Source organism: Ambystoma mexicanum, chromosome 6q (assembly GCF_040938575.1).
Source record: "Ambystoma mexicanum isolate Mex_15411 chromosome 6q, UKY_AmexF1_1, whole genome shotgun sequence".
In the NCBI taxonomy this organism is placed as follows: domain Eukaryota; kingdom Metazoa; phylum Chordata; class Amphibia; order Caudata; family Ambystomatidae; genus Ambystoma; species Ambystoma mexicanum.
The window spans coordinates 79,068,397-79,089,547 of NC_090937.1; the positions used below are offsets into that span (position 1 = coordinate 79,068,397).

A 21,151-nucleotide genomic window follows, 5' to 3' on the forward strand; every position below is an offset into this window, starting at 1 on the left:
ACTATTTCCCATGTGCATATAATTGTGTGCAGCATCGCAGACTGACCTATTAAGTTGCCTGTCCACCATCCTGCTGCAGGTATTTACTACCTCACTGCTGCAAATTACACAGACAACTCCAACGTTGCAGTGTGTGCATTTCAAGTAGCACAATTAGAGGGACATTAATTCTGCCCACTCCCATATTGTACTTGGGTATTTCGGAATGTTAATGTTACCCGGGGGGGGGGGGGGGTGAGATGGGGTAGGGTGTTTGGTGTGTCTAAACTACTACATATCTTTTGGGACATTTCACCCTGCAATGGTGTTTGGGTGTTGTTAACGCTTGTTGTTTCGATAGCTTGAGTGTTTTATGTGCCCTTGACTGTTATACCTACATGATGGCATAAAGTGACAGTCGCTAGTCAGCTAGCTATTGACCCCTTTCCCCAGAACTAGACATGCCTTTTGTAAGTTTTGAGGCATGCCTGTACTCCTGGTTTTTCATTCGCAGGCATATGACGGCTAAATTAGTATTTCTGAAGAATCGATTATATTACTTTCTGCACCAACATTTAGGATTTTCTAATCAAAAGACATGAGATCACAGATGTCTTGTTTTTCTGCTGCTCAGTAATTGAAGAATTTATCAAATTAAAGTTATGGAACTCTCTCTTTAGTAAATAAGGTTTTCGCTTTGTGTTGTTTTTTCAGATTTACACTCTTTTGGGGTATACTTAACTGTTTCATCCTGAGGAAGGACAATACAAAAATAGTTTGGAATGTTAAAACATGTCAGTTATATGCCTTTTGGAACCTCAGATGCTCTCAAAATATGCAATTGTTAAGCCAATGATATATGGAAAATCATATAACTTTAAATACGCCTATTGTGGTGTCACAAGAAAGAAGAAATAATTCCCCTTAGAGAATTACCATATTTTATTGTCTATATTGACATTATTGTTTTTGCCTTATCTCTATGTTTAAACATTGTTTGAGAATGTATGATTGCTTGGAATGAATAAGCTACAAATACTAAGTGAATGTTCTTTTTGTTTCTAGTCACCAGGGAGTTTAGTTAATCCCCATTTTCTGTCCATTTAGAAAAAATAAGTACTGTGGTTTATAATAGAGTTCTATATTAAAAGGTTTATAATGCTTATTGCACGATTTATATTGTGAATTCTCTGGAAAAAACAGTTTGCGCTTTGAAAATGAGTGTTGGAGGACATTCACCTAGCATCTCTTAAAGATACAGCACTCTGCAACAACCCCATGAGGCAAGCTCCTGCCTCCTGACAAAGACAAAGTGGTGATTGCCAGGCATCCACCCCTCACCACCACAAGTCCAGCTTCACATAGCGTCCCAACCACTATCAGAAGATGTACTTCCAAAGGAGTTATGGTCTTGCTTTTCACTGTTGCTCTTCTGCCTTTCCTGAGTCATCTGCAAGAGTCTTTTGAAAGGCCATTCATGGGGAGTATGAGGTAGAGAGCCAATACCCTATCTCACCCTGGGTTGGCTTTGTCTCCTGGACGAAATGTTGTGCTCAATAGTCGCCATGTTATTCACCCTTGCTGTTGACCAGTTTCCTCACTTCCAGAAAGTGGTCTGACACATTCACAGTTTTTCCAAATCACTGTCACCAGGTTTTTGTCTGTGAGGGAAGACAGTGCAAAATCTACCTGACCACTGACCAACACCGCAAACAGCACGGGGAGTGGCAACCACCTCAACAACCACCAACTCTCTGGTATGCTCATCAACAGAAGCACATCCGTTTTTGTATATGCCGGTTCATTGGATCCATGCATAACGTTCTCCAAAGTCAGTAAGTCATTACATTAGATCCTTTGTGGCCAGGCACCCCTCCTGCAGGTGATATCTGGTTTAAGATACTTCGCTAACAGGCGGCCCAGTCAAGCTGCATGCAAGCCAGGCCACCATTTTGCTGCATCTTGCAGCCTGGGACTTGGCCCACCTTTGACAGCAAAATCCTACCCAAGCCCCACAGTGATCTGGTGGTGCTGATAGCATTCTGCCTCACTGGGAATGTGCGCCACACTGCCCCATAAAACCAGTCTGCATGGTGTTCAGAACTAGGCATCCCAGGGTTACTGCAGTTAGGTTGCCATCATGGATCACAGACAGCCAAATCCCTCACTCGATTTATTTTAGCTGCAAAAATGCAGTTTTCAATTCTTGGAAAGCTAAAAAGAGCCAGTCTATGGTGAAATGGTGTGCGATTCTCGCTCAGTTGTACTCTGCTAAAGACAAGTGTCTAGGTCAAATGACTCCACACATCCCTGCAGGCGGACAAATATGGTCTTTATATGAGCAGTTTGTCCGACATGTGGTGGGGCCCTTTTATCACTTTCTGACCCACAATATTTACCCATTGATGTAAAGGGAGAATCCTACCTAGGAGATTGCAACCCTGAGGCTTTAATTGCATGGTCTTCATTTAGATCTGGGAGTTGTTTCTTCTGTACTTAATTGGCTGTTCTATGATAACAGAACAACGACATTCATCGCCGGGTGCCCAGAACTATGGACTGATATAGCAAGAAGACAGTTGTTTTGGAGCATCCTGTCCAAGACATGTTTTACTGGGTACAGATAACGTGGCCTTCGACACATTGGGTGCTTTTTGCTGCAGATTGCATGATAAGTCACTGAGCATTGAAAATGGTTTACCCCAGCCTAACGCTGAAGGGGGGTACCAATTAGATTGTTGATACACATCACACATTAGGGCAGGACTTTAACGTCCCTGCTCCATAGATCTGCATTAGGCCTATTAGACCCAGGGAGACTGTCCATCAAGTGCAATGTAAGTATAATAATTAGGGTGGTTTCAAATAGAATGTATATACACCTGAATAGGGGGCGGGCTGATCAGGTGATCGAGGAGATGCTGTCTGACGGTCCTGTCACAGCTGACAGACCATAGCCACCCGGGATGCCCCATTTGTCTTAGAAAGCAGGCATCCTTTTAGTGATTTTGCTGGGGAATATCTTGTCTTCAATATGTGCTCTCGCTGACCATTACATTTCTGAAATGGATGATTGATTCATTTAACAGTGTGGTTTCATTATTGCATTTTACTTTGGATTTCTGCAATCTTTAGATATAGGATTGATTCATGTAACAGTGTGGTGTCATGTTTGCATTTTACTCTTGCAAAGAGATTTTATGATGTATGCATTTGTTTAGTTTGAGTTTGAATACCTAGCACTGGCAGGTTTTCTCTTAGCTGAGCTGGTATCGAAGCTTTTGGTTCTTTTTTAAGGAGAATTGTGATATGCCTATGTGGGTATGAACAGAGCAGCTTTGGGGTTTTGAAAAGGGGTTTCTTGTAGCCCTTGCTCATGAATGTGGTTTGAGAAATATGACATTGCCAGGGGTTTGATTTGATTTAATTTGTTGGTGATTCAGTAGAAAGCAAACTGAGCAATATTATATTGTAGATAAAAATGATTTTATACACTAACTAGTGTGCAGGCCCGTGTACACGGGCCAAAGTGCAGGTTTTCATTGGCACAGTAGGCCCACTATATATCCTAAGCCAACAGCTCCCTCTAGCAGGGACAAGAGGCAAAGCTACTGCATCGGATAAACATACAGGGACAAACATTCATCAGGCCTTTTATTATACTGTTAGATTAGACAGTCATTTTTGACTCAATATGCAAATGTTGTGCTGATGTATTATGCCATTGTGTTTATTTTGTTTGTTTTGTTCTATCCCATTGTAAAATGCATGTGAGGTAACACTGTATTTAATAAGGAGTAAGGATTGTTTGAAATGTGCTTATGTGAAAGGGATGAGGGGGGGCACATGCCTTGAGTTCCCATGAGGAAAACAAACCCAACCAATTAATATCAACAATGCCATAAGTACCAGAGCATACTCAGTTGAAGGAGAGACGTCTTCTGGGATCTGAGCCAACGACCATGTGCTTTCCTGTTAAGCAAAGAGGTACTAGGCATTTATTGTCAGCTGAGGTGGGGGTGGGGGCATCCTCCCCATTAAAGGCCAGCATTTTCAAGTCTAGCCCGGTAGTTATAAGGAACGTTCAACAAGGCCGTTCCACGAGTGTTGGGCCTCCAAACCTTGTTAAGGACCAGTATTGCAGTCACATCTTAATATGCTGGACATAGCATGCCAAACTGATCCGATGGACTCGGAAAAGAAGAAACATCAACCAAGACTGATTTGCCCAGCCTACGCTGTTGTTATGGTGGGTCCTGGGGTCTCAGTATCTACGCGTCCATCATTACTGCATATTTCTTCTGATTTGAAGGACTCTGGGGATAGAGGGACTGGCTTTCCTTTTGAACAGGATGTTCGTATTAAAAAATCTAAAATGCCTGAGATCTTTGATCCCAACTCAAGCAATCTAGACATTTTATTAATTCAAATGTTGACAGACCGGAGAGACCAGAGAAGCTCTCAGAAATAAGGTCATTTTTTGGTTGCGGAGCAGTATGGCCCTGGCTGTGTTCGAGCCCAAGATTTTAGACTCCTGCTTAGGGTTCATCTTAAGGACTGGTGCAATGGGGATGATGAAGAGTGCATCATTATTGGGTGCGGCCAGAGCAACCTCGCCTATTTTTTGACATTGTGTAAACATTTGAATGTTACGTCATCTGTGTCTAGATTAATTTTGACTGGCTTTGCAGCTGTTTTTTTCCCTCTATATTGTTTTCTGTTATTGAATCTTGTTTTGTATATGCTGGATTCTATGCTTGTATTTTTTTTAATGTTTGTCCTTTGTTTGTGGCACTTTATAAATAAATCAAAACAAATGCAAAAAAAAAGAGGTTTACTCGGCCTTCAGGGTCAATAGGTCATGCATGGCCATCAAACAGAGTCTATAAAGCATAATTATGATAATACTAATAATGTGTTCTATTTTATTTATTGATTATTTATAAGGTCTTATGCAAAAAATCGTGTTTGCAAGTGCGACAAAACAAAAGTGGCGAGGGAGCCAGGGAGTAACTAACAAGTAACAATAGTAACAATAACAGTAAATAAACAATAGCAGTCCTACTAGGCCTTGTGATATTCGTACTGTGCAAGATCAGTGCCGAGAGGTGAGGAGAGATGGAAGGAAAAGGGTAGGGTAGAGGGGGGATAAGGGAATGGGCAAGTGCTAATGGGAGCCCCAGAGGGGAAGGGCCATGGGGTGCGAGGGGAGGAGGGCACGGCCAAGGGCTAGGGCGCAGGTGTCCTATTTGGGGGGGAATATGCCAAACTGCCCAATAGTCATATGGGGGCCCAGAGGGCAGTGCAGAGGGGGGTGGGTGCTGGTGTCGTCTCAGCAGAGGGCCTTGTAGCCGATAAGACTCATAAAGGACCAAGCCACCAGTCTCAGCTGCAGTGGGGGAATTAGCAGGGGAGGGAAAGAGGTATAGAAAAGAAGAGTTTTGAGGAGTTTACAGAACTTAATGAGGTCCGGCTCAAGTCTGAGAGGGGCAGGGAGGCTGTTCCAAAGGGAGGCACCAGCCGAAGAGAGAGATCTATCACCGATTCTCTGCTTGGAGAAGCGTTTGATCAGCAGAGAGTTGGAACTAGAAGATCAAAGGGATCTAGCAGGGAGGAATTTAGGGAGAGAAAGTTGGAGATACCGGGTCCCAGTCCCCAGAAAGCCTTGTGGATGATGAATAGGGTCTTGAATGTAATCCTTACGGCCACTGGGAGCCAGTGGAGAGATTCTAGAGCTGGAGATACGGTCTCTGGGCTTCAGGCCAAGGGTAGGTCTTGCAACCCTATTTTGGATTAGTTGATGGGGGCCAAGGGAGAAAAGTGGCAGCTTGAGGAAGAGGCTGTTGCAGTGGTCCAGCCTGGAGAGGACTAGAGCTCTGGAGACATTGAGCTTCTGGGGGAAGCTGAGGAAAGGGAGAATGCCTGTAAGGAGGTGAAGGAGAACGTGGGCCTTCTTGGCAAGGTCCAAGATGTGAGGGGTGAAGGAGAGAGAGGAGTTGAAGGTGACCCCAAGATGTTTGGCCTCAGTAGAAGGTGAGGGTAGAGGGCCCAATAAGGGCGGCAGGAGGAAAGCAGGGTACCAGCTTCCCAATAAGAAGGATCTCAGTCTTACTGGCATTAAGACATATAATTAGAAGCGTACCATGCCTGAATGGTGGTCAGACAATCGGGAATGAGAGAGAAGGATGAGAAGGTATGATATGATATTGCATTTATAAGCGCCTCTACATGAGTGTTTCAAGGCGCGACGAGGCAAGGGAGGGGGAACAGAGGGAGGACAAAAGACAACGATCTTACCAGGCCAAGTGACATTGAGATTGCGCAAGTGCAGGGTAGGGGGGAGGGGAAAAGTGCTGGGGGAGGTAGAGAAGGGAGTGTGCGGTACAAAGGATAGGTAGGTAGTAGAGGGGAGCATGATGGAGAGCTGTGTGTCATCAGCATAACAGTGGTGGTGAGGAGAGAAGGAGGAGATCAGGTGGGCAAGAGGAGCAAGGTAGATGTTGAAAAGCTAGGGCGAAAGGCTAGAGCCCTGGGAATGCTGCAGGTGAAAAGTGAAGTGGTGGAGGAGAAAGGGCCCAGTTGCACCTGGGAAGGGCAGTTAGTTAGAAGGTCAACCAGTCCAGCGCCCAGTCCCTGATGCTGAGGGGATCGCAGAGCTGTTTTACGAGGATAGAATGGTTATCTGTGTGAAAGGCAGAGGGGAGACCAAGGATAATAAGAATGGCAAGAGTGTTGGAGTCGGGATTAGCGAATAGCTCTTCACGGGGGTTCAGGAGAGCAATGTCCATGCTTCTGGATGCCCGGAATCCAGATTAATGGTCATGGAGACAACCAGCCAGTTCAGTATGATGGATCAGTTGGGGAAAGACCAACTTCTCCAAGAGATTGCCCAGGAAGGGGTATTAGAGGTAGTTAGCCGGGCATGAAGGGTCTGCAGATGGCCTTTTTATTAGAGGATGCACAAGGGAGTGCTTGAGGGAGAGAGGGAAAGAGCCAGTGGTGAAGGAGTGGTTACAGAAATCAGCTAGAGCTGGGGCGAGAGAAGAGATATTGTCCTTAATAGTTCTGGAAGAGCTGGGTTGCACCAGTTTGGATGAGACCTTCACAGAGCGGACATCTTTAGAGACCTCATCAGGTGCTATGAGTGAGAAGGAGGAGAGAGGGAGGGCCAAAGGAGGCAGGAGAGCAGGTGGAGGGGTAGAGATAGGGGTGGAGGAGAGTGAGGACATGATGTCCTGAGTTTTAGATGTGAAATGGGAGGGCAGTGCAGAGAGCCTGGAAAGGAAGGGGAGAGGTAGAGACTGCAGTTGAATTGCAAAGTTCCTTGCAGATTTTAAAAAGTTCAGCCGTGTTTTCTATAATAATATTTTTGTATTCTCACATAGTCCTTCATGTCAGACTCTTCCATCTTCTAACCTCTGTAATAACTGGCGTTATTACTGTGCGTTTTTGAAACAGTACTTTTTTAATCAACTTTGGGAATGTAAAAGGTGTACATTGTGTATAGGCGCTATATAAATAAATGATCATATCATGTCACGTCAGCCCTGCTGCAGGATTTGAACTTGCAAAGTGCATTCTTCCCTCACATCAGCGACCAACATTTTATCTGTGTGGCTATTCCACACATGACAATACAAGTGATGAAGATGTTAAATTGATAAATGTTTACAAAAGGTAGGAAATACTTGTGTTAAGCTTTTCCTCTTCTGCTCAGAAGATACATCTACAAGGAAAGTCCCACTTCTCTTACATTTCTGGTTAATGGGCAACAAAAACATTTGGCTGAATGGTTGGATCTATAACGCTTAAGCAGATAAAGGGTTAACATTTGAAGTGTAGTTAATAGTTCTTTGAAGCATTCCCATAAACTAGTTCCTTTCTTCCTGCTGTCATTGCTCTTTATTATAACTTGTTATCTCTGCTAGCATTTGGGAGAGTTATTCCATTTAAGTCTTGTGGCCAACGTGATCCACTACAATTGATCTAAAACACTCCACGTTTTGAAACATTGACAGGCTTTGTCTTCTAGCAAATGCCAAACAAGCTTCCCATTTGAATGGCAATTGTAGGAACATCACATCTTATACAATTATTCATCAATAATGACATTTTCTCCTGGCATTGTCATGAAGGGGTTCAAAGTAATGGTTAGCATGTCTTTTTTTTAATCTTAACAGATGAAATGCCAGCATTGCAGAACATTTCTTTGGGTCAGAAAAGCCACGACGATACTATCACAGGTGAGTATCTATATTTGCAACTTGTGCCCACATATTGTGTTTCCAGTACATACAGTTCAACCTCCACTGTCTCCTTTTGACCCTATGTAGATGCCAATTCCTGAATGTGTAATGTAAATAACAGGGATCAAGGTATGGACACACTCTGAAACAAAGTTAAATTAGGTTTATCTGGGAATCTGGACAGTGAGTGAGCAAAATATTAAACAGGTTGGGCATGCCAGTGCAACAGACGTGTCAACATAGTTCTGGGGCTATGAATTGCTGAAATGACAGGGGAACGAAAGTTCAAATTAGCTTTCTTTAGCCTTGCGAGTATTGCATCTCTCTTCTTTTGAAACAAAGAAAAAAAGTATGCAGCTCGTGTGACAGGCTGGTAGAACAAATGCCCATCACCATGTTCCCAGAACTGAGGCAAAACACAAACATAGAAGTTTTAAGGGTTTTATTAAAGTGATGAAAATATAATTCACAGGATGTTTGCAAAACTCAATAAAATAAGGTGTCCAGATGATGGCTGTCTGTGTTGAGATATAATGTGAGGCAGGGGCTACTGGGGTTCTGAGACAATGATTTCAAAGAACAGGGAACTCCCCAGCACTCCCCGTGCCCCCACGTGTTCCAAAGGTGTTATACAACAAAGTTCTCAGTGATCCAAATTTCTACGAATCCAACAGACAGGTGGCAGGGTCAAATAAAATGTTATAAGTTCTTCCTGCTTCCCAAAACAAAGGGTTCCCAAAATCCTCCCTCCTCTAGGAAGCCATCTCCCCCTCCCCCCCCTTGGGGGTTACAAGGAAAGGATAGTCTAGTCCTTGAACCCTCTTCTTGATTTGCAGGGATTCCCAGGCCAAGAACCTATGTATCCTGGACAGATAGATATGATATGATATGGCATTTATAACGCGCCTAAACACAAGAGTTTCGAGGCGTGACGAGGCAAGGGAGGGGGAACAACGGGAAGACAGTGATCTTACTAGGCCAGGTGTCATTCAGATCGCGCAAGTACATGGGAAGGGGAAAGGGAAAAGTGCGGGGGGGAAGGGAGAGGGGAAAGTGCAGTACAAGGGGTAGTAGAAAAAATAAGATAATAACAGACGCAGGTGGCAAGTGCAAGGTAAGTGCAGACATAAGTGCTGGTACGGGGACTGAAGGGATGCAGAAAACAGTCCCCAGGTGCAGGGGTTGCCAGGGAGGCAGTGCAGGTGTGTAGCTGTCGGTGCCTGAGCCCGAGATCAGGCCGGGTGGCCAGGTAACCAGTGCAGTTTCAGCCAGGAATTCAGCAGGGGATAGGGGGAGAGAAAGCAGAAGCAAAGAGGAAGGTTTTGAGGTGCTTCCGGAACCGGAGATGGTTCTATGGTTCTCCTCCAAGTTTCAGGGAGGTAGGAAGGCTGTTCCAGAGGGAGGCCCCTGTCGAAGAGAGAGATCTACCACCAACTTGTTGCTTGGAGAAGCGACTGACCCTGAGGGAGTTGGAGGCGGATGAGCGAAGGGCTCGGGAAGGAAGGTATTTAGGAAGAGAGAGTTGAAGGTATTGCGGCCCCAGGCCCCAGAAGGCCTTGTGGACAATGCAGAGGGTTTTGAACTTAATCCTCGCAGCCACATGGAGCCAGTGCAGAGATTTCAGTCCTGGAGAGATACGATCCCTATGCTAGAGGCCAAGGACAAGTCTTGCAGTCCTGTTCTGGATAAGTTGCAGAGGGCGGAGAGTAGAGGCAGGCAGATTTAGAAAGAGGCTGTTACAATAGTCCAGCCTAGAGAGAACCAGGGCGCTGGAGACAGTGAGCTTCTGGGGGAACGAGAGGAAAGGATGAATACCTCTGAGAAGGTGCAGCTGGTAGTGTGACTTCTTAGAGACGTCAGAGATGTGAGGAGAGAAGGAGAGTGTGGAGTCGAAGATGACCCCGAGGTTTTAGCCTTAAAGGTGGGAGCAGGAGGAGGGCCAAGAGAGGCTGGCCAGAAAGCTTCAGGGAAGGAGGGAGCCGGTGTGCCGATAAGGAGAATCTCAGTCTTGCTGGCGTTAAGGCAGAAGTCATTGGCGGCACACCACTCCTGGATAGCAGACAGACAGTCAGAGATGAGGGACGGGGAGGAGGAGGCAAGGGGTAGCCTGAAATAGGTGTTTCCAGGGTCATCCTGACTGCTAGCTTTTAGAGCTTCTCCTTGGGTTCTCTCCTGGTAGAACGGTGTGAAAATCTTACTGGGCTGAGCGCAAGGCTGATGATTGCTTGATGATCTAATGCACCCTGGTGGGGTTCAGCAGAGAAATGTGGCCCTACTCTCACCTTCCACTCCTTTCTCCTCTTGCTGTTCTTCTCTTATCCAACCCTAGGCTGTCCTCCCTACTCCCTGGCATAGAGGCACCATCGCATTCCTCCTCCTGCCTCTACGTCGTCGTCCAAAAACTTTCTGCCTTTGCAACCTACAGGGGTAGTCTCTTCTTTTCTCTTAAGACAAAACTAGTCCTGCTCTATCCCCCTTTCTAGTGGCTTGGTCTCTTCCTCTCTCTCCTGATGGTTTTACTTTTCATACTGCCAGAAACAATCTTTTCATATGGTATCTCTCGTTCTCCACATAATCCTCTCTCAACTTGAAATCCCCACTTTCTTCTCTACAACAATACTCTGCTTCATCAGAAATTTACAGCTGAGTATCTCTCTCTTCCTTCTGCCTTAAGGCAGCATCTCCCTCCATCAAGATGGTATCTCCCGCCTTCCACGCACTAATAATATCTCTCTCTTGCCTTTTGAATGTGACAGCACTACCATCACCAAACTTCTAGCTCTTCCTGGTGTTAGATCTCCCTTGCACAATATATCGCCCTGCTGTTCAAAGGTGATGCTCCAAACTTTCCTTTCAAAGGTCGGATCCCTCTTGGTCTGCTCCCAAACATTCTCTAATTCCTCTAGTATATTAAAATATCTCCCTCTAGCAATATATTCATCTGACTCCAGCAAATCAGAATATACCTCCTGCACCAACTCTTACTACTTTTACTCCTCTAATCTAACCACAAATCTCCTCCTACCGAGATCTCTTCCTGCTCTCTACTCCATGCTTCTGCCTCATTGCCACACAGCAGTTGCTCCTCCTTCATGTGTTTTGCTATCATGTTCTTCTCACCTGGGATCTCCAGGACATGGCTTCCCTAGTGTCTGCAGATGACCTCCTGCCCGCTCTCCCAGGGATGTATAGTCTGAGGGGGGCTCTTAAAACCCAGTCTCTTCTACCCTGGGTGGTGCCACAAGCCAGTTGATGATGGTTACGGGGATGGCTTGGGGAGGATCCCCCTGGCTACCTCTAACATGTCATGCATGGGAGGCAGGGCATCATCACAGTGCAGCCTTAGGCCATTTTAAATTAAATGGAGCAGGGCCCAAGCTACAACAGGAAACTCTAGCAAATAACCTGCCCCCTCACAAAGTCTCCAAACATGTGCGCATACAGCCTGTTAGGCTACATGAGTCCTCTCAGAGGGAAAGTGTATGGCAAGCAGTGAAGGGACAACCCATGGGGACTGACTCACCAACCCTAAATCACACATACAAACTGAAAGCAATCCATAGAGGCAGGGTCCATTAACAGATTTCCCTTAAGCTAGAGAGCGGCAGAGTATATGCCCTATAAAATGAAGGGCATGTGGCAGAAGGCTATGTGAGTCCAGCGAAGGACCTCATTTGAAGGTGGTTGATGAAGAGTGCAGAAGGAGATGGAGCAGGAGACAGAGGAGAGACCCAGCAGGCTGGGAAGAGAAGGAGCCAGGTGACTGAGGTAAGGAGGAGATAGGAAGGTGGAGAAGAGTACCAGGGATGGATGAGAGAAAGCCCCAGGTATCTGAGGAGAGAAAGATCATTAGGTCAGGGAAAGAGAGACCAAGGAAGCTGGGGGAGAGAAACCAGGAAGGCTGGGGAGAATGAGTGAGGGATGCCCAGGAAGCTGGAAAAGGAAAGAGAGACACAGGAAGCTGGGGAGAGGGAAAGAAACCAAGAAAGCTGGATAGAGAGATCCATGCAACTCAATAGAGCAATATCACTTAAGCTGGGCAAAGGGAGAACTGCATGGTTGGAGGGAGAGAAACCCAAAGGGCCGCATAGAGAGGAACCCATTGGGTCAGGGGGATAAGAAGAGAAAACCCAGGGGCATGGGGCATGAGAAACCCAGGGGCCTGGGGAGAGAGAAACCTAGGGAGCTCAGGAGAGGAATACAGTGGAAGCTATAGGGCAAGAGAAACACAAGGGTGTGGGCAGAGAGGGAACAAGGATTCTGGGGATTGAAGAACCCAGAAGTTTGGAAGAGACACATTTCAAGGTTAGCTCTGATTACAGAGGAACCACGGAGGATGGGTGAAGAAGCCAGCCTTTTATATAAAGGTGCACAAGGAAGAGGATGTACCAAAAGAGAAGGTGGGGAACAGTAAGGAGACACTCAAAGAGAATGGTGATCCGAGTAGACAGGTGCAGGAGAGAATCGCAAGAAGTAGGAGAGAGGAAAAAGAAGAAAGGAAGAGTAGTGGGAGAATTGAAAAGCAGGAGGAGGATGAGACAAGGAGAAGCCTCGGATGGGTTGAGGATCAAGCTGAAGGCAAATCATCGGGCATATGTAACGGATGACAAGGATAAAAAGAAAAGGAAAGCAAGAGAAAGTACCCCAGGTAGTGGGTGGGATATCGATATAGAGGGAGAGGTTGGGTTGGAAGGCCATATGTCCTGTACCCCTGGAGAGGGAGTTGACAGGAGGCCTAGCGAGAACCCTGTAATGACCCTAAGGTGACCTCTTATCTATATGGCTCTGGACCTTTGTTTAAGGCCTGCTCCAGCATGGCATGCTCTGCTGCATCAAACCATTAAGCTCGATTACAGACATGAGACCCAGGAGGAGGACGCTCTACTGTATGCTATCTGATCTGTACAAGATCATCGCCAAGATGACCAGTGCCTTTGATACATACTGAAACAACAGCATTGTGAGTGAAATATGTCAACAAAATTCTATTTTGTTTGGTATAATAAGCACATACCCCCACCTTTGTTTATTAGCCGCTAGAAGGATGTGGACAAAGCTATAACAAGAAGTGAAAGAACGTTTCCTTTGGACCTTTTAAACCTTCCTGTGAGAACCTGACCCATTAGTGCAAGCACATCCTGACCACCTTTCAGTTACTTTTATGCACATCGGTGACCTTCAGTTACTTGTCTTAGTTGGTTCTAAAAGCGCTAATAAAGACCTTTTGGGTACATTCTCCATGTCTCGGGTCTGATCCATGTGCGCTTCATGACGCATCCCCGCCAGAAACTTGAGCTCACTTGAAGCTCCTCTAGTCCAAAACGGGATGGCATGGAGCAGATCCTTTGCAGCATCTATAATTACATTCTGGAGCGACTCTCCAAAAGCTGCGAGACCAGAATTCAATGAAGGAGATTGAAAAGAACTGTTTGTCATGTGGCTTTCTCAGATCCATAAAATGTCTTCCTAGTGGTCACTCTTTTTTACATTCCTCTAAATGTTTTAAACTTGTTCTTCTTGATCCGAAGAGGTCCTACAGTAGATAAACATCAACTACGTAGCGGCAAGTGAGTTTACATTTAAATGTACTTAGACTAGAATTATTAAATAGTGTCTGGTGCAGTTTTATTGTTGAATGCACATAGAACTAGTGGTGCTAATGATGAGGGAAAATTAGCATGCATACATACTTATCTATATATATATGTATCTATAGAAAGAGATATTTTATTGTAAAGTAGGATTAGCACCTCATTTTACGCTGCTGTATTTATTCGAAAGACCACTGTTAGAAAAACACTGAAAATAAATTGATGTGGCATCATGTTTTCTGTCCAAACACACACCTACATCATAAAATGTGAGCATTCATGAAGAACAAACACAACACTGATTACCCCATTGCATCACACACAACACCTCAATGGCATCAGCTGTTCCCTTCTCTGTGCACAGAGTCACAGGCATGTGGACTCCCTGCCTGCAAGCCCATGATCATCGACCACCATGTGGGAGCCACGTTGCAGTCCCTGATGCCTCATTTCCCTCCTGTAGTCATGTGAATACCACGTGCGGTAGGAATTACATATAAACAAGAGTTTTCAGATATTTTTATCCCATTTAAACCCACCAACCAGCGTGTGGCATTATCTGCCCTTTTGTCTGCCCACCAACTTCCTGGGGCAGACTGCACTTGGTGTAACGCTCACCTGATTCCCGTAGAGGCGCCGGTCTTGACTGGGCGTATACCGTATCTTCATAGGTGATGTGTAACACACGGCTGGCTCTTTGGGCTGGACCTCTGTGCACTGTATGTTTGACTCGAAGGGTAAGATGTCTGCAGATAGAAAATATGGGATTAATGAACTGGGTTATTGAATGTCTCTCTCTTCTTCCCTTTCTCTTCTCCTGTAGAACCCCGAAGGTTAACGCTCTCACCTTAGGTAAGTGAACGCCGTGCTCTCCATCTGGCTCGGGGCAGGGTGCTGTAACCAGTTTCTTCACTGGATAAGGGGAGCAGGCCTCTTGACTTCAGAGGACTGCTGTCCGTCGTTTACTGCACGAACGGTAAGTTTCGAGTAATTCTAATGTCTTTAAAGTCTTTAGTAATGATGTCTCTTGTTTTGCAGGGTTCCGGCGATGGTGGATGACGGGCTGAAGTGAGTTGAAGATGGAGCCCGTGTGATGAATAGAAGCGCCTGGAAGCACGTAAGTAAGCGCTTGTTGCCTGCTTCACGATGCGCTCTAACTGTCTTTTTATTTTGCAGGTACAAGTTCGGAGCGGCTGCAGGGTGCCGGAATACCCACTGGGTTAGATGTGGAAAGGAGTAATGGCACGTGAGTATTGAAGTTCCCCAATGTCTTTAAACGCACCTTGTTTTGTCTTTCAGATGCGGGATGCAGCGCCGAAGGCCTCCGGAGCGTGCAAAGAGTTGGTAAGCTTTTGTCTTTCAGATGCCGGAATGCAGTGTGAAGACCTGCGGAGCGCACGAAGAGTAGGTAAGCCTTTGTCTTTCAGAATGCAGCGCGAGGCGTTGGTGACAGCCGATGGCCCAGGTAAGTGAAGAGCTGTCACTGAAGACCGTAATGCTAACCTGTTCTTTCTTGTCTTTATAGGTGTTGCTGAAGACTGGATTCAGGATGGTAAGCCTTTTTCCTTAGGCCCAGGATCAGATGCAGAAGACACGATGAGCGTTCTGCTGCAGAGGATGCAGAATAATGCAAAGCAAGATTCATCCATCGGGTGTGGTTTAAATAGCCTCCTGTAGTGCTTAGGTGTCTCCTTCCACAGCCACGCCTAGGTAAGAAAAGAGTTCCTGCTTTCCAGAAGAGTTCCAGTGTTCTGAACCTAGGGAGTGGCTCCTGCCCCACCCAACAGGAAAAGTAGTTCCAAACAGAAGAGGATCAGAGGCTCAACTGGCAGGCAAGTAAGCAGCATGGTCTGCTGCAGGTAAGTCCACCCAAGCATTATGAGCCCGGCGCTTCCAGCGCTGGGACTGGGCATATTTATGAGCCTGGTGCCACTGGCGCCAGGACTGGGTCCAAAAGGTCCCAATTGGGACTGGTTGGCATTCGGAACCTGGGTTATGAATCTGCTTCCAAGGGAGTTGGGAAAACCCTGACCTTTTGGAAGCAGAGATCATGACAGTACCCCCCCTCAAGGCCCCTCCCAAACCGGGCTTCTCCGGGGGTTTTGGCTTGTCAGGAAATGTTCGGTGAAATCTTTTGATTAGGCGAGGAGCGTGGACATATTCAGCAGGTTCCCAGGATCTCTCTTGGGGGCCGTAGCCTTTCCAGTCAATTAGGTAAAATAGTTTAGATTTGGAGATCTTGGAGTCCAGAATGCTTTTGACTTCAAACTCGAGTTCCCCATCAACTAAGATAGGTTTTGGAGATTTAGTTAGTCGGGTTTGAGGTTGCACGGGTTTTAATAGAGAGACGTGGAAGACCGGATGTATCTTCATGTGCGGGGGCAAGTCCAACTTGACGGCTACTGGGTTTACTATGGTAGTGATGGAATAGGGACCAAGGTATCTTGGGTTGAATGTGCGTGGCCCTTTTAGAGGTAGATATTTGGTGGATAACCAGACTTGATCCCCTACTCGATATTGAGGGGCTTCCTTCCGATGTTGATCTGCTCCTTTCTTGTATTGTTCTTTAGCCCTTTGAAGGTGAGAAACAGCTTCCTTAAAGGCTTGGGTGATTGTAGAATGCAGGTAGTCTACTGCTGGTGTTTCAAGATCTTGGAGGGGATCCAACCCCGAGGTTCGAGGGTGACTGCCGTACAAAAGAAAAAACGGGGTTTTCCCAGTTCCCGAATGGACAGAGTTATTGTAGGCATATTCGGCTATCCAAAGGATGTCTTTCCAAGTTTTTTCAGTTTGTTGCAGCATGCAGCGTAAATACTGTTCCAGAGTTTGATTGGTCCTCTCGGTTTGTCCGTCGGTCTGAGGGTGGTGACTGGTCGATAGTCTCACATCAATTTGAGCCGACCGACAGCAACTTCGCCAAAAATGAGAAATAAATTGACTACCTCGATCCGAAATTAGAACCGAAGGAAAACCGTGCAGTCGGACGATGTTTTCGAGAAATTCTCGGGCCAGAGTTGCTGCTGTTGGCAAGCCTTTGAAGCGGAATGAAATGCGCCATCTTGGAGAATAAGTCCACGATTACTAGAATCGTATTGTATCCGGAGCATGGAGGTAGATCGGTGATGAAGTCCATAGAAAGCGTATGCCAAGGGCGAGGTGGGATGTCAATAGGGCGTAAGAGGCCTGCTGGTCTTTCCTTTTGACTCTTGTTTTGGGCGCATACTCCACAGGACATTATAAAGTCTCTGATATCTTTTTTCCAAGACGGCCACCAGAAGTAGCGCTTGATCTTTTCTGAGGTCTTGGCTATACCGGGATGTCCTTCCATTAAAGAATCGTGATAACAAGAGATTACTTCTTTCTGTAAATCTGTGCTGGGTAGGTATAATCGTTCTTGGAAATACAATAAGTTGTCCTTTACTGCAAAGTCCTTTCCTTGCAGATGCCAATTCTGTATGTCTGCTGGAGTTACAACTTGCCTGGCTTTATCCTTAACTTCCTCTATGGATTGTGTGGCGATTACACCCAGAATTCTTTGTTCGGGAATGATTGGTACAGGTTTAGGGTTGATCAAGTGTTCTTCCACTCCCATCCGAGAAAGGGCATCAGCTTTACCGTTTTTTGTACCAGGTCGATAGGTAATTATGAAGTCAAACTCGGCAAAGAATAATGCCCAACGGAGTTGTCTAGAGGATTGGGCTTTTGCGGTTTTCAAATATTGCAGGTTTCGGTGATCCGTAATCACAGTAACGGTGTGTCGGGCCCCCAGCAGATAATGCCGCCAAGCCTTAAAGGCAGACTTGATAGCCAGAAGTTCCTTGTCAGTAATCGTGTAATTGATTTCAGGAGGCGAGAATTTGCGGGACCAAAATGCCACGGGATGCAACTGATTGGTTACCGGGTCCTTTTGTGATAGAACTGCCCCCATGGCAAGGCTTGAAGCATCAGTTTCCACGATGTAGGGGAGTTCGGGGCGAGGGTGTTTTAAGATTGGTGCAGAGATAAATTTAGTCTTCAAATCCTGGAATGCTTGTTCCGCCTCGGTAGACCATTCAAAACGTTTGTTTTTCTTTAACAAGGCAGTGATGGGCTGGACTATTCGAGAGAATTCGGGGATAAACCTGCGGTAAAAGTTAGCGAAGCCTAACATGCTTTGCACACCTTTTACGGAGGATGGTGATGGCCATTTGAGAACTGCATCGACCTTCTTTGAATCCATACGCACTCCGCCAGGTGATAATATGAATCCCAAGAATTCAACTTCAGTCACGTTGAAAACACATTTTTCCAACTTAGCGAAAAGTTTGTGTTGACGCAATCTTTCGAGGACCATTTTCACGTGTTTCCGATGTTCAGATTCCGATGAAGAATAAACGAGGATGTCGTCAATGTAAACAACAACACACACATCTATGAGCTCTCTGAGGACATCGTTCATAAAATATTGAAAGGCGGCCGGGGCATTGCAAAGTCCGAAGGGCATGACCTGATATTCAAATAGCCCATACTTGGTGCGGAAGGCCGTCTTCCATTCATCGCCCTCTTTTACTCGTACCAAGCGGTAAGCTTCTCTAAGATCCAGCTTTGTATATATGCATGCTTTTCTGACTTGGTCCAGGAGTTCAGGGATCAAAGGTAACGGATATCTATTCTTAACGGTGATCTGGTTCAGGGAGCGATAATCTATACAAGTTATAAGGTCTCCTTCCTTTTTTGGAACGAAGAACAAAGCTGAAGAAGCAGGGGACTTGGAAGGACGAATAAACCCATTTGCCAGGTATTGATCCAGGTATTGTCGAAGGTGAAGGTTCTCAGGCTCGGTGAGGGCATAAATTCTACTACAAGGAGGAGTAGATCCAGGTATCAGGTCTATCTGGCAGTCATAAGACCTATGAGGAGGTAGAGAGTTAGCCTGATCCTTCCGGAAAACATCTTGGTATTCTAGGTATTCGGGAGGTAACTGGGGAGTCTCTGAAGAAATTGCTGCCAGTGCAACACCAGGTGGAGGGTGACAAGTAGAGACACATTCTGGAAACTGGACCGTTCTTGCTCGCCAATCGATCAGAGGATTGTGTTTCTCTAACCAAGGTATTCCTAGAATAATCTGAAACTGAGGGGCCTTGATCACATCGAACACGATCTTCTCATGGTGTCCATTTTGACTTATTAGCGTCACTTCTTGAGTGGTATGCGTTACTGGCCCGGAGGCTATCTCCGTACCATCCACCGTAGTAATGACGTCCTTTACAGCCTTGGGACAAAGAGTTAGATTCATCCTCAAAACCATTTCATGATCCACATAATTGCCGATGGCACCGCTGTCGACGTAAGCTTCAATTGCATGTAATCGATCCGGATTATCAGGGCTAATGAGGACCATAGGTATCACGAAATGCGAGGTCACGGAACTGGTTTTCACGCTCGGCAAGAGGACCTCTATTCTTGTCGGGCGAGGTCGTTTCCCTGCTCAGAGTTTGTAACTTTGGTAACTGCAGCTCCTACTGCCTTCTTAGCAGGTTTCACCGGACAGTCTCGAAGAAAGTGCCCTGAGTTTCCGCAATAGAGGCATAATTGCAACTGTTTTCTCCTTTCCCGCTCCTTTTGTGTTAGAGGACCTTTCAGACCCCCTATTTGCATGGGTTCCCCGGAGTCTACTCCTTTGGAAGGAGTTGGCGGTTTGGAAAATACTCGAGCATCAAACTTGGAACGATCGGCCTTCCTGTTCTGCAGTCTGTGATCTATTTGAACGACTAAGTCTATATAGTCCGAACAATCTTGTGGGGGATTCACTACTTGGGCTAACACATCTTTGAGCTCTCCACGTAGACCTCTATAAAACAGCGTAATCCTTTTGTGCTCAGGCCATTGAGTTTCCACTATCAGTCTGTTGAAAGACGCAATATAAGCCAAAAGGTCTTGATTACCTTGTCGCAACGAAAGAAGCTCATTGTCCAAGGCCTGCCCCTGTGAATGTCTTGCGAACAGTTTTTCCATACTGAGCTGACAAGCTTTAAAATCATGGAGGACCGGATCATCTTGATTTACTAGAGGGATCGACCAGTCTGCCGCATTGCCACTAAGGTACGAAAGCACGAAAGCTACTTTAGCTTGATCAGTTGGAAAGGCTGCTGGCCGGCATAAGAAATGCAACCGGCACTGATTGATAAATACTGCAAACCTCTTTGGGTCACCAGAAAATCGTTCAGGCGGAGCCAGAGGTACATTCCCAGGTAGGTTGATCTGCACTGGATTCATAGAGGATGTAGAAGGAAGATTTCCCCTAGATGCGGGTAACGGGGTCTGTCCGGCTTGTGACTGTAGCAATTGTCTAGCGAGATCATCTGTTCGCTCCTTGGAAATAATCAGTTCCCTTCTTAGAGCGTTCGTTTCTTGACGGGCTGCATGCACTTCTGCCCTTAGTTCCCCAAGTAACTGGGCTAGTTGGTCGGTATCCGAGGTTTCCATAGCGCCTGGATGGGAGTTTTGTGGTAGGCTTTGCATTCTGTAACGCTCACCTGATTCCCGTAGAGGCGCCGGTCTTGACTGGGCGTATACCGTATCTTCATAGGTGATGTGTAACACAGGGCTGGCTCTTTGGGCTGGACCTCTGTGCACTGTATGTTTGACTCGAAGGGTAAGATGTCTGCAGATAGAAAATATGGGATTAATGAACTGGGTTATTGAATGTCTCTCTCTTCTTCCCTTTCTCTTCTCCTGTAGAACCCCGAAGGTTAACGCTCTCACCTTAGGTAAGTGAACGCCGTGCTCTCCATCTGCCACGGGGCAGGGTGCTGTAACCAGTTTCTTCACTGGATAAGGGGAGCAGGCCTCTTGACTTCAGAGGACTGCTGTCCGTCGTTTACTGCACGAACGGTAAGTTTCGAGTAATTCTAATGTCTTTAAAGTCTTTAGTAATGATGTCTCTTGTTTTGCAGGGTTCCGGCGATGGTGGATGACGGGCTGAAGTGAGTTGAAGATGGAGCCCGTGTGATGAATAGAAGCGCCTGGAAGCACGTAAGTAAGCGCTTGTTGCCTGCTTCACAATGCGCTCTAACTGTGTTTTTATTTTGCAGGTACAAGTTCGGAGCGGCTGCAGGGTGCCGGAATACCCACTGGGTTAGATGTGGAAAGGAGTCATGGCACGTGAGTATTAAAGTTCCCCAATGTCTTTAAACGCACCTTGTTTTGTCTTTCAGATGCGGGATGCAGCGCTGAAGGCCTCCGGAGCGTGCGAAGAGTTGGTAAACTTTTGTCTTTCAGATGCCGGAATGCAGTGTGAAGACCTCCGGAGCGCACGAAGAGTAGGTAAGCCTTTGTCTTTCAGAATGCAGCGCG

General features: G+C 46.1%; 1 protein-coding gene across 2 annotated transcripts in view; it reads left to right on the plus strand.

Moving 5' to 3' along the window:
* STAP1 (signal transducing adaptor family member 1) overlaps positions 1-21,151 on the plus strand; it is a 618,379-nt gene that overhangs the window by 516,920 nt on the left and 80,308 nt on the right. For both annotated transcript variants that reach the window (XM_069630495.1, XM_069630496.1), the window contains exon 10: positions 8,160-8,222. In XM_069630495.1, the coding sequence (XP_069486596.1) occupies positions 8,160-8,222 (63 nt within the window). The remainder of the gene's footprint in view (positions 1-8,159; positions 8,223-21,151) is intronic.